At 64.1% G+C, this 15045-nt stretch overlaps 1 protein-coding gene across 1 annotated transcript in view; it reads right to left on the reverse strand.

Moving 5' to 3' along the window:
* LOC121022729 (fibrosin-1-like protein) overlaps positions 1–13043 on the reverse strand; it is an 81187-nt gene extending 68144 nt beyond the window's left edge. The window contains exons 1-17 of the mRNA XM_040464146.1: positions 12978–13043; positions 11522–11567; positions 9700–9799; positions 8687–9008; positions 8394–8611; positions 7573–7736; positions 7283–7497; positions 6461–6511; positions 6216–6311; positions 5614–5682; positions 5416–5445; positions 5140–5211; positions 4058–4190; positions 2003–2080; positions 1716–1799; positions 1254–1458; positions 5–410 (exon numbers count right to left, since the gene is read on the reverse strand). Of these exons, the coding sequence (XP_040320080.1) occupies positions 5–410; positions 1254–1458; positions 1716–1799; positions 2003–2080; positions 4058–4190; positions 5140–5211; positions 5416–5445; positions 5614–5682; positions 6216–6311; positions 6461–6511; positions 7283–7497; positions 7573–7736; positions 8394–8611; positions 8687–9008; positions 9700–9799; positions 11522–11567; positions 12978–13043 (2355 nt within the window). The remainder of the gene's footprint in view (positions 1–4; positions 411–1253; positions 1459–1715; positions 1800–2002; positions 2081–4057; positions 4191–5139; positions 5212–5415; positions 5446–5613; positions 5683–6215; positions 6312–6460; positions 6512–7282; positions 7498–7572; positions 7737–8393; positions 8612–8686; positions 9009–9699; positions 9800–11521; positions 11568–12977) is intronic.
* Positions 13044–15045: the final 2002 nt, after the last annotated feature.

The raw sequence follows: 15045 nt of genomic DNA on the forward strand, positions 1-15045 counted from the left end.
GTGCGGGGGCGGCGCGCGCGCGCTCGGGCGCGGGGTGCGGGCCGGCCCCGGGGGGCTCGGGCGCGTCGCCGTCTTCCCTGCGTTCCTCCTTGACTTTCACGTCGCCCTGGGGCCGCTCGGCCGGCGCCTCGGGCGGCTTCCCCGGCTCTCGGCCCAGGAGGCCGGCCAGGCGCAGGCTGTCGCCCAGGGCCGCCTTGCTGTAGGGAGACGGCGGGCGCGCGGCCGGCTTGGCGCCGTCCTCCCTGGCCGGTGAGCGGCTCTCCTTGACGCGGGGCTCGGCCTCGCGCTCGGCAGGGACCCCGGGCCGGCACGGCTCGCCCTGGCCGCGGAGCAGGAAGCTGCTGACCGGGTAGCCCGCCGGAGCTGCGGGCGAGGCCCGGCTCAGCAGGCGCGTCTTCTCCAGGAGGTCCCTGGGAGTGAGGAGACAGACACCTCACTCAGGCTCCGCCCAGGAGGCGCTTTCAAGCTGTTTGCTCCCAAGTTCCCACCCTCTAGGACCTCAAGATCCCTCGGGGTGAGTGTGTGGGGGTGGGAGGTCCCTTTAGCACCCTGTCAACACATGGTAACAAACCCACACCCTCACGAAGGACCCCCAACAGCCCACGCCTCCCTCCCTTCGATAAACTGCCGGGAAGCCAGCTTTGCAGAGCTCTTCCCACATACCCAGGCCGCTAGGCCCGCAGGTAGACCCTCAGTGAGGAAGTCGGGCCCAACCAAAGTCACTGGAAGGGTAGGACCCTGGAGTCCCGTCTTGGCCATGGCTGACCCTAGTTCTCCTTCACGAGGCCGAGTCCGGGGACAGGGAAGAGGTCATGGCTGGGGACGCTTCTCTGGTCTTGTTCCCTCGGCCAGCCGACCACAGCTCAAAAACCCTCAGATTCCAGACTCTGCTGCTGACTCTGGACTAGGACCCCAGCCTAGTCCTGCTGCCCAGGGGCATCCTCCCGGCCAGAGGATTCCCCCATGGGTGCTCCTCCCAGACCTGGCCCCCACCTGGAAGATGCAGGTGGTTCCGTGGCCCTGCTAAGCCGAGCTCCCTGCAGAGAGCCTACTGTGGTCAACAAGCCAAGTGTCCCGGCTGCTCCTTCCAGGGGTGGACCCTCACCCCTCTGGACGGCCCCTGCCCACATCCTGCCCCATCTGGGGCTCTCCCCTGGCCTTGCCCAGCCCTGAGGGTGCAGCGAGGGGGGTCATCAGGGCAGAGCCCTGCAAAGCCGGCAGGAGGCCACAGGAGCCGGCTGGGTGCCACTCACCGCTCCCGCTCCTCCCTGCCCTTGTCTGGCTCCCGGTCGTGGTTGGTCAGGGCTGAGACCCGATCGGGGTCCACAGGCTTAGGCCATGGGGGCGGTGTGGGGAAGGAGGGAGGCGCCCGGTGCAGCCGGTTCCAGGCCTCGTGGGGGCTGGGCAGGCCGTGCAGTGCGGAGCTCTCCTTGGGGGCGAAGATGCCGCTGCCCTGAGCTGGAGGGGGGCGGGGTATGAGGCCGGGATAGCACTGCACCTCTGCCCAAGGAGCCCCATCCCTGCCCAGGGCACCCCGTGGAACCTCAGGGCTGCTGGGGGGGGTGGGGAAGCACTCCATTCCCACGTGCTGAAGGTGTACCCCAGGGGGACAGCCAGAGGGGACCAGTCAGCCAGGGGTCAGGGTGTGGCCCAAACCCACGAGGAGCTCCGGCGTGCACGCAAGTGAATGGGAAGCAAGCACGGGGGTCACTCACTCAGTGCGTGGCTCCCCAGGCCTCCGAAGGCGTTGCTGCCCAGGCTCCCCAGGCCCCCGAAGGTGCCTGACCTGCCGAACGGGTCTGCGGGGACAGCGGGGCTCAGGCTTCTGCGTGGCTCATGCCAGAGCTCCCATGTGACTCACGTGCACCAGGGCCTGTGCTGTGACTCCAGCAACTGCTACCTATACGATCTGAGGGTCGCCTCCCCACCCACCGACATCCCCTGCCCCAGCCCTGAGGTCTGCAAAGACCCAGGCCGACTTCAGGGACCCGAGAGCACCTACCTGTCAGGTGACCAGAGGTCAGGAAGCTGCCGGGATGGGCCGAGGGTCCGAATGGGTTGGTGGTGGGGTGGGCCGCACCTGTGGGGCGGGGTGGTGGAAGCCTGATGTACCGGGGCCACCCCAGCTTCCTCTGGGGATGTCCACACCTCCCACCGGAAGCACGCCGAAGGGGGCAGGTGGCGGTGGAGCCCCTGGGGAAAGGGGCACAGAGAGCCTTCAAGGCTGCCCCTGAAAACGCAGACGGGAACCTCCAACTAGAAGCTAATGTGTCATCGTAGCCACGCAAGCGTCCTGGTGCACAGCGGCCGGTGTCACGGCTGAAGACAGCAGCCCCTCCCGTGGGGTCCCCCGCCACAGCCCACAGGTGTCTGCTCTGCCACTCATCCGTGGCCCTGCCCTGGCTCTCCTGAGACCCCCTGACCCCACCCCAAGGGCAGCAAGTGGGGCGCGGGCCCCGGCCTTGCCGCTAGGGTGGGACACACGGCCTCTTTCTCGAGGGTGGGTTTCTGTCGAAGACCAGTGATGAGGCCACCGGTCTCTCCGGCGTCCCCCGTCTTGGGAGACCCCCACAGGGGAGTGTTTATGTTTTTGCTGGGCTGCCGCAGGCACGGAGCTCGCCCACCAGAAAGCTAAACCCAGTCCTGAATGACCCCCGGGCCAAAGAAATCAAACAGGAAATCAGGAAACGAGAAGTGGCTGGCCCAGGGCTAACGAAGACGAACACCAGCGTGGGGGTGAACCGTCGCCTGGAAAGAGCACAGGCAGCGAGAAAAGGCCACCAAGTCAACGGGCAGGCTTCCAGCTCATGCTGTTTGGCGGGGGGCGGGGGGAGGGCAGAGACAGAGAGGGAATCCCCAGCCATAGCCTCGGGCGGCGCCCCTTGTGGGGGGCGTGTCCTGGGCCTGTGGACCGCACAGCAGGGCTGCGGGGCCCAATGGGGAGCCCAGGCTCCTGAGCACGCCCAGCTCGCGTCCCGGGGGCTCCAGGGACTGAAGCCCAGACGGGGTCCGCAGAACGCCAGTGCGTTGGACCCAGGGGCCGAGACGAGCCACCGTGCTTGTGCGGCCAGCCCGGGGGACCCTGCCGCGCCCGTCCACCCAGCCTGCTGACGGGCCCCCCCTCACTGTCCACGCGTGTCCGTGCGACCTGGCTGCGGGTGGAGGTGGGCCTGCGTGAAGACTGGGGGTGGGTGGGGGGGGTGGAGGAGGGTGTTCAGGGCGGGCTCTCTGGACCGGCTGCCCGTCCCTGAGGAGGCACGAGAACCGCGCGGGAGCGCACACACCCTGGGCCGAGGCAGCCGACCTGGGAAAGGCCTGCTCGTGAGGCCGGGAGCTCGGGTCCCAGGAGGGAGGTTTCTCTCCTTTCTCGGACAGGAGTCCCTCCTGAACCTCGCTCACTCGTGCAGACACTTGTTCACACGGAGCATTGCCCTCCTGGGAGTGTGGTTTGGGTGTGTGCGGGCCAAGGGGCCCACAAACACCCTGGGCTCTGGGTCCGTGGGCTCCCCCGTGAAGCACGTGTTGTCCCGGGACCCCACAGGACAGCGAGCCCTGCGCCTGGCTTCCGCTGATCTCGCCCCACATGCCTCTCCCCTTCGCCCACATGCTGCGTCCCTCCCCTGTGACACGTGCTAGCTGTGGGGGTGACCTCCACTGAGGCGGAAGGGCTCCTCGTGACCCTCGAACCTAGGGGTGCTCCTGGGGCCCCAGCACAGCAGGCCAGTGTGGGGCGGACGCGAGAATTCTCGGGGCAGGGTCCTGCCGTTCTGAGGAAGGCGTAGCCCTTCCTGAGAGGGAGGCGGGGCTGGGGGAGGGGCAGCCTGGGTGCCGGGAGGACCCCTGGCCCTCCTGGCCTCAGCAGGGACGAGGGAGAGAGCCTGGGCAAGCGGCAGGGGCCGCCGGACGGCAGGGTGGGGCAGACTTTCAGCGTGAGGAAAACAAACGCTGCCGAAGCGTCTAGAGGGGTCCTGCTCCGAGACCGGCCAGAGGGAATAGGCAAAAGCGCCCCTGCCCGCCGGACACCCCCTTTCCTCGTGCTCTGGACGGGGCGCCTTACCCGAGCCGGAGAAGAGGGGCCGGGCCAGCTCCTGCGGGTACTGCAATCCGGCAAACACGCCCGGGGCGGGGGGTCTGCTGGACAAGTCCAGCTTGGCGCCCACCTCCAGCTTGTGGGGCTCCAGCTGCACCTGCTGAAAAGGACAGAGCATGCGCTGGGCCTGTGGCCCGGTCGGCCCCTGACCACCACCAAGCGTGTGACGCTACCTGGGCACTGGTCCCAGTGAGGCCTCGTGACTCAGCACGGAGCGCGGCCGTGACAACGCGTGCCGGGCGCAGGAGGTGTTTCGTGAACTGCTCTTTGGAAGCTGTGTGTTTTACGCTAAAGCAGATCTCGATTTGGATGTTGCCTTTTCGTTGGAAATACTTTACCTGGGTTAAGATTTTGCAAGGCTGAGCTGAAACGTACCTACGTTGTTTTAAATATGCTTAAAAGCTCCCCTGTGACTGAATTTGGCATCACTAGTAACACTTAAATTTGTCTAAGTTAAACAAACCGAGAAAGCCCGCGCCTCGGCGCTGAAGGCCACACCAGGCACGGGGGCCGGGTGAGCGCTTCCTGGTTCCGCTGTGGTCCCGCAGCCCCTGCGGCCCTGCCAGCCTCCGGCTCCCCATCGGGGCAGCGGGGGCACGCTCGGTGTGACGGGGGAGGGAACCCCAGCCCAGGCGGGGACACCCCCACAGTGCTGCTGCGTGTGGAGGTCGCCCCGCCCCTTCCCCGCCCCTTCCCCGCCCCCAGGGTGACGCCAGGACACCTGCGGAGGGCAGCACCCGCGTCTGGTGGCAAGCCCCTGCCGACTTCTCGTAGCCTCCGGGACGTGATGGTATTTGAAAGCCGTGCATGGAGGTGGCGTGTGTGACCAGAGATGTGTGGAGGCGGGGTGGGGATGGGGCGAGGCCCTTGGCTGCCCTGCCGCCACCCCCCCGCCCCGGTCTGGGTGGGGGGCGGGTCCCCCAGCTGGCACCACCCACCCCTCCCTAACCGCAGCCTGGGGTCCTCCTGCGTGGTCCCCAGCCAGACAAGGGCGCATCAGGGACGCCCTGGTGCTCTGCCCGTCGGCAGCAGGGGCAGCTGGCGCTCACCTTCATCTTCTGCTGATGGCGATAGATCTGCCAGGCGATCTGCACGTGCATGGCACACCACTTGCCGGGTTTCTGTGACGGGGCGGGCCACACACTCAGCTGCACAGCGGGGACCTCTTCACCCTGCCCCCCCCCCACCCCCAGAGTCCTGCCGGCACAGGCACCCCTGTGGCCATGCAGGCGGAACCCAGGATCCTCCCCAGCTGCGAGCCTCCCTGAGGCCCCTTCCTCCCAAGGAGGCGTGCACGTCCACGCAGACGTGTGCCACACACTCACCCTGACTGCTGTCCGGTACGGGTCAGACACCTACCGTTGAGAGAGAACAAAGACTTAGGTCCAGGCTCTGGGGGTGGCCGGGTCCCAGGGCTGGCGGTGGGGGACGGACATGCCCCACAGCACCCACCCCCTCCCCCAGCGAGGGGCACCGGGCCGGCTGGGGTGACCGCAGGGAGGGTCGGGCACTGTCGCACCTACCCCGGGGGCTTTCTGGAGGAGGGTGTGAACAGCACTGGCTCGACCCGTTACCTCGATTGGGTTTGAAGTCTGAAGGGAGAGAACGGGGTGTGAGACAGCTGCAGACCCCGGGTGCCCAAGTCCATCTTCCACACTGCCCCCCCGCCCCCACCCCACAAGGGGAAGCCTGGGTTCCTACATCCTCAGCCCAAGGGCTTCTGCAAAGGTGGGAAGGGCATCCCGACACAGCCATGCCTGGGTTGGGGGGCTGAAACAGCCCGGCTTCAGGGAGGGTCAGAGAAGCAAGCCCAGTCCTGCACGGGGCCTCCTGCGGCACAGACAGCCCCGTAGCGGCCACCCCACACGACCTCACCTCTGCCCCGGTCCTCCTCACCCTGACCTTGAGCATGCCCAGCTGAGGAGTAAGCACGCGTGAAGCATGGCTCCCGCCGTCTCCCCCCCACCCTGCTGCCGTCTAGACCGGGGGTCCCGCCGCGGGGCTGCACAGATGCATCCCACCCGGAACGCTGGCTCACCCCCACACCAGGATCGCAGCATGGGACCGCGTGGCGGGGCCTCCCGCTGCGCCCTGAACCCTGTCCCACCCCAGGAGCAGCTGGTACCTTGGGCTGAAAAGCACCCTGTAGGGACCCAAAGGGGCCTGGGTGTGGGAGCAGGGTGGGCAGTCCGGGGATGGCAGAAGAGAAGGATGGGAAAAACTGCAAGAGAAAGACGGGAGCATTCCGGGGGCCCGCCCCCTGCACGCGGCAGAAGGTGCCCTGACAAGGCCTCTGGGTAGGCGTGGCTCCCCCCTTCACCCGCCCCCTCCAGCCCACGGACCAGGGCAGTGACCACGAAGGACACTCACGTTGGAATGTCGGAAGTAGGGGCTGTCCAGCTTGGGCGCGTATTTGTCAAACTGGAAGGGAAAGAGGTGGACGTGAGGCCTCCCGAGCCTGCCCACACCCTCCACGGGGCCCAGCACCCGCGCCCCCGTTGGCCAGGCAGTGGCCTGTCCTGCCTCCTGCAGCTGGTAGTCTGCGGCCAGCTGTCTCCCTGAGGGCATCTCCAACGGCCTTGAACTGGCCTCTTGGGCTCAGCTTCTCAAACTGGGTGGATCTAAGTAAGGGGCCCCTGTTCTAATGGTCCCACTGTGGGAGTTGCAAACTGGCCGGTCTGGACAGTCTGAATCTATTCCTGAAGCCCAGGAGGTGCTGCAGCCATGACGGGGGTCGGGGAGGGGGGGGGGGGCAGGGCCAGTGGTCAAGCAGTGAGACGCCCCCAGGCCCCCAGCAAAGCCTGGTGGGGGTAGACTCTGCCCCACACAGCAGCTGGCTCAAGAGAGGAAGCCCCAGGCCCCACGGGAGGGCATCCTGGTTCCCCGGCCCCTCAGCCCTCAGTCTCTGGACCTGCTGCAAACTGAGACTTGCAGACCCTGTGTGGGCACAACTGGCCCCAAGGCCACGTCACCTGTGTGGATGTGGGGCACCCGCCCAAGCCCAGGACAGGGAACCTCATGACATGACGTCACCCAGAGGGAGGGGCCAGAGGGAGGGATGGACGGCAAGGGCCGGCGTCGGCCTGCGTGCGTGCGGAGAGCGTCTGCGTGTGCCTGCTGTGTGTCCCGCCGCCCGGGCCGCCCCCGCCCGCCCGCCCGCCCGCGCGCGCGGGGGGAGGGGGGCCTACGCACCGGCGGGGGTGCGGCGGGCTGCAGGAGCGGCGTCGGGGGCAGCCCCGCGGGGAAGGGGGCAAATGTGTGTTGGTGCTGGTGTGTGTGCTGGTGTGTGTGTTGGTGCTGGTGGAACTCCGCCCGCAGCAGAGCCCCCGGGCCCAGGGGGGCGCCGGGCCGCTCAGCGCTCTGGACCAGAAAACGCGCGTTCAGCTCTTGCCTGAGCAGCTCGTGATCTACAAGAGAAAAAGAGAGAGAGACGGAGAGGCACGTCGGCCGCGGGCTCCCGGCGGGGCGAGGCGGATAGTCACCTGGCACTCCCGGTTTCGGCAGGCCAAGCCGTGGTGGCCGCTCGCTAGGTGCGGGCCCCAGGGTGGAGGTAAGAGAGGTGCCTGTGACCAAGTACCAATCAGAATCCCCGAATGAGGCTGGCAATACATGATTGGCTGGCTGAATGAGATCAACAGGCTGGCATCTAAAGGCAAGAAAGAACACCGTGAGCCGCCGGGGGGGGGGGGGCCCAGAGCCGGCCACAGGGGAGCCCTGCCCCGCCGCCCCCACCCCCATCCCCCAGCCCAGCATCCTGGTCCCATTCCAGGGCACGGAGCTGCCCCAGACCTGAGTTGGGCCGCTCAGAATCATAAAAAGAACTTGGAAACAAGACCCATGGGAAAAGAAGTCTTCAATGACCCAAGGTTCGGCCTTGAAGGGGCGCCCTGCCGGAACCAAACGGGGAGAGAGAGGCCAGACGGCCGCGGTTCACCTGGAGACCCTCCTACTCCAGGACGCGCAGGTCCCGGAAGTCTCTATTGGCAGTGGAGCAGCTCCAGGCGCCCCTCCCCTTGACCGGGCCTGGCCAGGGCTCGGGGCGGAGCCGGGGGCTCCGGTGTGGCCGCGTGCACGACGCAGGTGCAGGCAGGACGCCGCGTCTGTACTGGGCGGTGGGGCCCCCTTGGGAAAGGCAGCCTGGGGGGCCCAGAGCCCTGCCATCTGTCCATGGGGTCCTTCAGCAGGTGCGGGGTGGGGCCTCAGGAGACGGCACCCGTTCCCCGGGGCGAGGCCTCCCCACCTGCCCAGAGACCAGGATCAGAGTGGAGGGGGACAGCGACCCCCGGCCCCAGCCAGCACCTACCGGCAGGGTGTCCTGGGATGACCAGGCTGTTGGCCGGCAGCGCCGGGGGCGGGGGCAGTGTCGGGGGGGCGGCGAACATGGCCGCCGCGTGGTGCTGGTGCTGGGCCTGCGAGCGGAGCGCCAAGTGTGAGGTAGACAGGTGGGGGCCCGGCCCGAGAGGCGACAGGGACGCGTGCTTCGCGAGCCCGAGGCTGGCGCTGCTGCTGGCGCTGCTGCTCCTGCTGCGGGGACGAGGGCTCAGTGGCTGCGCGCGGGGGCCGCGCGGCCCCGCCCCCCGGCCCGCCCCCGCCCACCTGAGGCTGTGCAGGCCGTTGTGCGCGGCCTGCCCGGGGCCCGCGAAGGCGCCCAGGGGCAGAGGCACGTGCGTCGGGAGCGGGGCGCGGGGCTGCGGGGGCGCTGGCGGCGGCTGCGGGGTGAGGCGGGGCAGGGCGGGGGCTTCCTTCTTGACCGGCGGGCTGGCCGGGGCGTCCGGCGCGGGGCAGGCGGGGGGTGCGGGGCTGCGCACGGCAGGCAGGAAGGGCGGCGGCTCCGCGCTCAGCTCCCGGCTGCGCTCCAGGCCTGAGACCTTGGGCGGCGCCCCGGCCTTGGCCTCGGCCTCCTCGCCCAGCGCCGGGCCTGCGGGAGAGAGGGCGGAGTGAGTTGGGCCCACGCGGCGAGGTCCTGCCCTCGCCCCAGCGCGCGGGGCTGGGGCTGCGGCTGCGGAGCTGGGGAGGAGGAGGGCTGCCCGCGCAGAGGGCCCGCAGCAATCCCTGCGCGGCCCTCACGACCCCACTTCACGGAAGGGAGACGAAGGGCAGCACAGGATCGACCCCAGCAGAGCTCCGGCCCCGAACATGTGCTTCCCGCCTCGGCTGCACCTTCACTTGTTGCCCTTGCGACGAGCAACACGCATGCTAGTGGCCTTTTTTCTGGAACCACCCGGGTGACCCATAGCCTGAGCCCTCTCTAGGCCCATGACCTGGGGGGAGGAAGCTGCTGAACCCCCCCACCCCCCCACAACCCCCGTCCCACAACACCAACCCGGGCAGGTCCACCTGAGTCCGCTCCCTGGGAACCCAGCGCTTGTGCTCAGGTGTGCTCATGACCTTGAACTGCCGCCTACTCACTCCAAACCCTCCTTTCCAGGCAGTGTCTCAGGTTACATGCCCCGGGGGCCCGGTAGGTTAAGAAACACCCTAAGCAGGCTAGGCAGAGGGCATGTGTCCAGGCCAGAGGAGGCTTTGCCTCGAGGGGATGGCAGCCCAGTTTCCCAGGAGTGGAAATCAGGTCGCTGAGTGTGGTCACCCTGTTTGGGCTGCTGGCGGACCTCACGTCCTCCAGGGGCCCATCCCCCCTGCAGCCACATGGCTGTGGGACCCAGGCCAGCAGCAAGACCCGAGGACTCTGCCGGAACTGCTGGGAAGTCTCTTCCCCGGCAGAAACAGGCGGCAGCAGGAAACGGCTCCTCCTGCGTCCTCTACAGTGACATCTCCCTCCGGAGCCACCACCTCATCTGTTTGCTCAGGGGCAGAACCAGGGGAAGGCCACCGCCGCTAGCACTGCCATGAGAAGGGGGAGGGAGCACTGCCGGCTTCAGCCCCACGGGTCACGGCACGGCCTCTGCCCACGCACAACAGCCTGCGGGGGCCGGCCCCTGGCACGGTGAGAGCAGCCACCGAAGAGGCAGGCGTGGGCCATGCAGACTGGTGGCCCCAACCCTCCGGCCCTCCTGGAGCCTCTCCCCTCGCTGGGAAAGCATGAGCGACTCTTGATCACCCCTGGTGTGCACCTGCCGAGGCCCCTCAAGGCCTCGACTGGTTTCCTGAGCTCTGCCTGCAGCAGTGAGGGACCTGGCAGTGGGCTGAACTGTGCCAAAAAGCTGTGTCCAAGCTGTAATCCCTACTACCTGTTGATGTGACTGAATTTGGAAAAAGGGTCTTTGCAGATGTCACCAAGCTAAGAATTCTGAGATGACATCAGTCTGGAATGGGGTGGGCTCTAAATCCAGGGATGAGTGCCCTTGTAAGAGAAAAGGAGGTGGCAGCCAGGGAGGTGGGAGGGATACGGCCACAAGCCCAGAGACCCCCAGAAGTCGAAGAGGCAGGAAGGAACCTCAGAGTTTTCAGAGTGTGGCCTTGCCAACACCTTCACCTCAGACTTCTGGTCTCCAAACCTGTTGAGAGGGTAAGTGTCTGTCCGTCTTGAGCCGCCCAGTTTGTGATCGTTTGTTGAAAAGGAGACGGTTCTGTGTTACCCCCCGTGTGAAATGCCAGCAGAGTGCCTTTCTCTCCCTGGACCTGTCTGGCATCCCCGACCCTGGATGCTTGGCTGAAATGCGCCGATTCGAGGACGAGCCTTCTCCACTTGAAAGCATGTGGAGGCTGTGCCCTGCTGCATGGGACCTGTTGCTGAGGACGCCCGTCTGCATGTGCCGTGAAGCCCGTCCTGTGCAGTCACATCTGGAGGCAGTCTTGCAAGCAAAAGGGCCCCCTCTCCGCGCTGGGTCCAGTGATCCCCCCTGGGCCACAGCTGGTACTGGCAGGCTGGATTACAAAGGCCCCTCCTGGCCTTGAATGGCTGGATGCTGGGGCGTTCACTCTCCGGAGCAGTGCTGCCCAGGACAGCTTTGGGGCACCATGAAATGCTGTGCACCTGTGCCACCCGCATGGGGGCTACCGGGCAGAGGAAGGGCTGCTGTGCAGGGAATCTAGTCACTTCATGTCAGTGTGAGTCACGTATGCAGTGGTGGCGCTGGTGGCCAGCCTACACTGTGGCAGGGGTGCCTCAGCAGGGCCCAAACCATGACCTGCCAGTTGTCCCCAGAACACCTGACCCCATGAGCCTGGGGGAGGGGGAACGTGCACTACTAACAGTCCCGGGGAAAGGGCAGGAACCCCACTTTGGGAACCACTCTTCCAGTGCTGGCCCTGATCCTGACTTCTGCTTTCCTTGTGGCTTTCGCTGGGGGGCTGTAAATCATAGCACCTAACTCCTGCCTCAGGCATCCCCAGAATCCGACCCACAATAGCGCCTAACCTGGAGCCCACTCTCTTGCCCTGAGGGGCCCACTGCCCCCTCCAATGATGACTTCAAGAGTGTGTCCTGTCCCTTCCTAGAGGCCAGGAGGTGAAGCTAAGGAACGTGCTTACCTTTATCGGCTGCTGGGGCAAAGAGCTTCTCGGAGCCCACAGATGCCTGGAAGACAGAGAGGAGGATCAGAAACTAGAGGGGACTGAGGGCCTGGGGTGAACTAGGCTCTTACCCCTGCCCCCAGGAAACAAGTCTGGGCAGGTTTTGTGCCTGCGAGGGCTGGGAAGAATGTGTCCTCCTGTGCCCACAGCCTCCACATAGGAGGGCGAGTATGCCCAGGCCCAGCTTTGAGCAAGTGAGCACACAGGTCACTCAGCCTGTGAACCAAGGACGCCCTGCTCAGCAGAGATGTGGGGGCTCAGGGTGGCCCTGCCAGTGGGGGGCTGGGACCTGGGACTTGGGTGTCTCTTGGCAGTGTTAGACCCAGGAACCCGATGACTCCGCCGGGCCTGGGCCTGGAGGAGGGAGCAGAGCCTGGGACCGAATGGGCCGCGGGACAAAATGCGGTCACAGTGTGGCCCAAGTCACAGGTCTGGGGACCATGGCTGTGACGAGGTATCGGCTGTCCAGGGAGGAGCATTCCACTCCAAGTGGTTTCTGATGGACCCCACCTATGAGCTTCTCCTCCTGGGGAGACACCCACATGCACGCAGGGTTGCAGGATATTGGGGTGAGGACGTGGCCCTGTGTGGAGAACTTTGCCACGGCTCATGGGAAGGAGCTCCATTAAGACTGCCCTGACTAGGGGCGCCTGGGTGGCTCAGTCGGTTAAGCGGCTGACTTCGGCCCAGGTCATGATCTCGCGGTCCGTGAGTTCGAGCCCCGCGTCGGGCTCTGTGCTGACAGCTCAGAGCCTGGAGCCTGTTTCGGATTCTGTGTCTCCCTCTCTCTGACCCTCCCCCGTTCATGCTTTGTCTCTGTCTCAAAAATAAATAAACGCTAAAAAAAAATTAAAAAAAAAAAAAAAAGACTGCCCTGACTAGACCTTTTTTTGCTACTTGATTTTTTTTAAGATTTTATTTTTTTAAATCACGGATTTATTTATTTTGAGAGAGCGAGTGGGGGAGGGGAGAGAGAAAGAATCCCAAACAGGATTCAGCACAGAGCCTGACGTGGGGCTCAAACTCCCGAACCGTGAGGTCGTGACCCGAGCCGAAATCAAGTCAGATGCTTAACTGACTGAGCTGCCCAGGCGCCCCTAACGATTTTATTTTTAAGTAATCTCTACACCCAACGTGGGACTCGAATTCACAACCCCGAGATCACCAAGAGTCGCATGCTCTTTCAACCAAGCCAGCCAGGCACCCCACTAGTTGCCTTTTTTCAAAAAAAGCTTCACTGGTGGCGCGTCTGGGTGGCTCAGTTGGTTAAATGTCCGCCTCTTGATCTCATCTCGAGTCTCGATTTCAGAGTTAAAAATTAAAATAAAAACAGCTTCACTGAGCTAAAACTCACGTGCCATACAATTTACCTGTCAAAGGTGACAATTCAGCGGTTTTAGTGTATTCACAGCACTGTCCCCTCGGTGAGGCTTAGGACATTTTCATCAGCCCAAAAGGAAACCTTGAGGTCTTCAGCCATCGCCCCAACCCGCGTGCCCCCTGGCTGCAGGACCACTGCCTCTCCAGCGTGCGCAGAGGCCCTGGGCCACACTCCCACCGGCTGCTGTTGGTGGGTGTGGCCGGGCGGTGACACCGGAGGGCACGAGGCCATCCGCTATGACAACCAGGGAACACCTGGTGCCGGGGAGCATGTAGAGAAACCAGGACCCCCGCACACTGCTGGGGGGAAAAGGAAAAGGTGCAGCCACCGTAGAGGACGGGACAGAGGCTCCTCGGGAGATGGAACACGGAATTAGCACAGGATACCGCGATCCCACTTCTGGATACGTACTCCCCCAAACCGAGAGCAGTGTTTCACAAATACTTGCACACGAGTATTCACAGCAGCCGACAAACGGCCCGGTGCCCATCAGCAGATGTATGGACACACAGAATGTGGTCCATTTGTGCAACCAGCCCTAAAAAGGCAGGCAGTTCTGACACGTGCAGCAACATGGATGGACCCTGACGACACGATGCTGAGACAGGCCAGTCCAGCACGAACAACCATGGGATCTGCTCAGAGGACGTCAGATCCCGCTTATCCGAGGGGTCAGAGCCGCACGGAATAATGGGGTTGCCGGGGGGGGGGGGGGAGTTCACGTTTAGGAGAGACAGTGTCCGCTTTAAAGGTGACGAGAGTCCTGAGGTGGACGGTGGCGGAGGCCGTGCAGCAGTGTGAATGTGCTTTTAATGCCTCTGAACTGTGCACTTAAAAATGGTGAAGATGCCAAATTTTGTTATGTGTAATAAACACAAAATTTAAAAACCCACCAAGGGAGCTTTCTGGACCGATGAAAACGTTCTCTATCTCACTGTGGTGGTGGAAACATAAACACGTGTATCTGTCAAAGTGCATTAAACTGTACATTTAAAATAGGAGTGCCTTGGGGCGCGTGCGGGGCTCAATCAGTTACGCACCCAACTTCAGCTCAGATCACGATCTCGCGGTGTGTGGGTTTGAGCCCCGCAACAGGCCCTGTGCCGACAGGTCAGAGTCTGGAACCTGCTTCGGTTTGTGTCTCCCTCTCTCTCTGCCCCCTCCCCAACTCGTGCTCTCTCTCTTAAAGAGAAATAAACTTTAAAAAAAATTTTATAACGTTTATTTTTGAGAGAGAGACAGAGCATGAGCAGGGGAGGGGCAGAGAAAGGGGGAGACACAGAATCCGAAGCAGGTTCCAGACTCTGAGCTGTCAGTACAGAGCCCGACGCGGGGCTTGAACTCACGGACCGCAAGCCAAAGTTGGACGCTCAGCCGACTGAGCCACCCAGGTGCCCCTCTTTAGTTTTCTTTTTCTTTTGAGAGAGACAGAGTGCAAGTGGGGAAGGGGCAGACAGAGGGAGAGAAAGGATCCCAAGCTGGCTCTGTGCTGCTGGAGCCCCACACGGGGCCTGACCTCACGAACCGCGAGATCACGACCTGAGCCAAAATCAAGAGTCGGACGCTCAACCGACTGAGCCACCCGGGCGCCCAAAGAGAAATAAACTTTTCAAAAAAAATAAGAGCACCTCATGGCAGGTGAATTATGGTGCCGGACAGTCACAAGATGTGGCACTGACCCAAGAATAGGCCCACTGGTGGACAGAACAGAGACAAGAATCCAAAACAGACCCAGGCCCATGTGGGACCCAGGCCGGACGCTGCTAGTCTGTGGGGAAAGGGCACGTCATTCAAACGAACGGTGTGTGACGGGAGCTTGCTGCTTGGGAAAAGGGGAAGCCGAGACCCCCGTCTCCCCCCGCCCAGACTGATCAGGGATGTAAACATGAAACACGGAACCACAGATGCGAGATGAAACGTGTCGGCACGACACTTCACGAGCACACCGGAAGGAGGTTAGCCCTTTCTAATTGTGTCCCGGTACCAGGAAGAAAAGAGAGCGGTGAGTGCAGCCCCCACAACACAGGCTGGCATGCCAGGAGCTGGGCCCCTGCACCAGGACGCCTCACACCATGCACTGTCACGGAGCTCGCGGTGACCA

This window comes from Herpailurus yagouaroundi, unplaced genomic scaffold (assembly GCF_014898765.1).
Source record: "Herpailurus yagouaroundi ecotype Mexico unplaced genomic scaffold, PumYag 437, whole genome shotgun sequence".
Taxonomy (NCBI): Eukaryota; Metazoa; Chordata; class Mammalia; order Carnivora; family Felidae; genus Herpailurus; species Herpailurus yagouaroundi.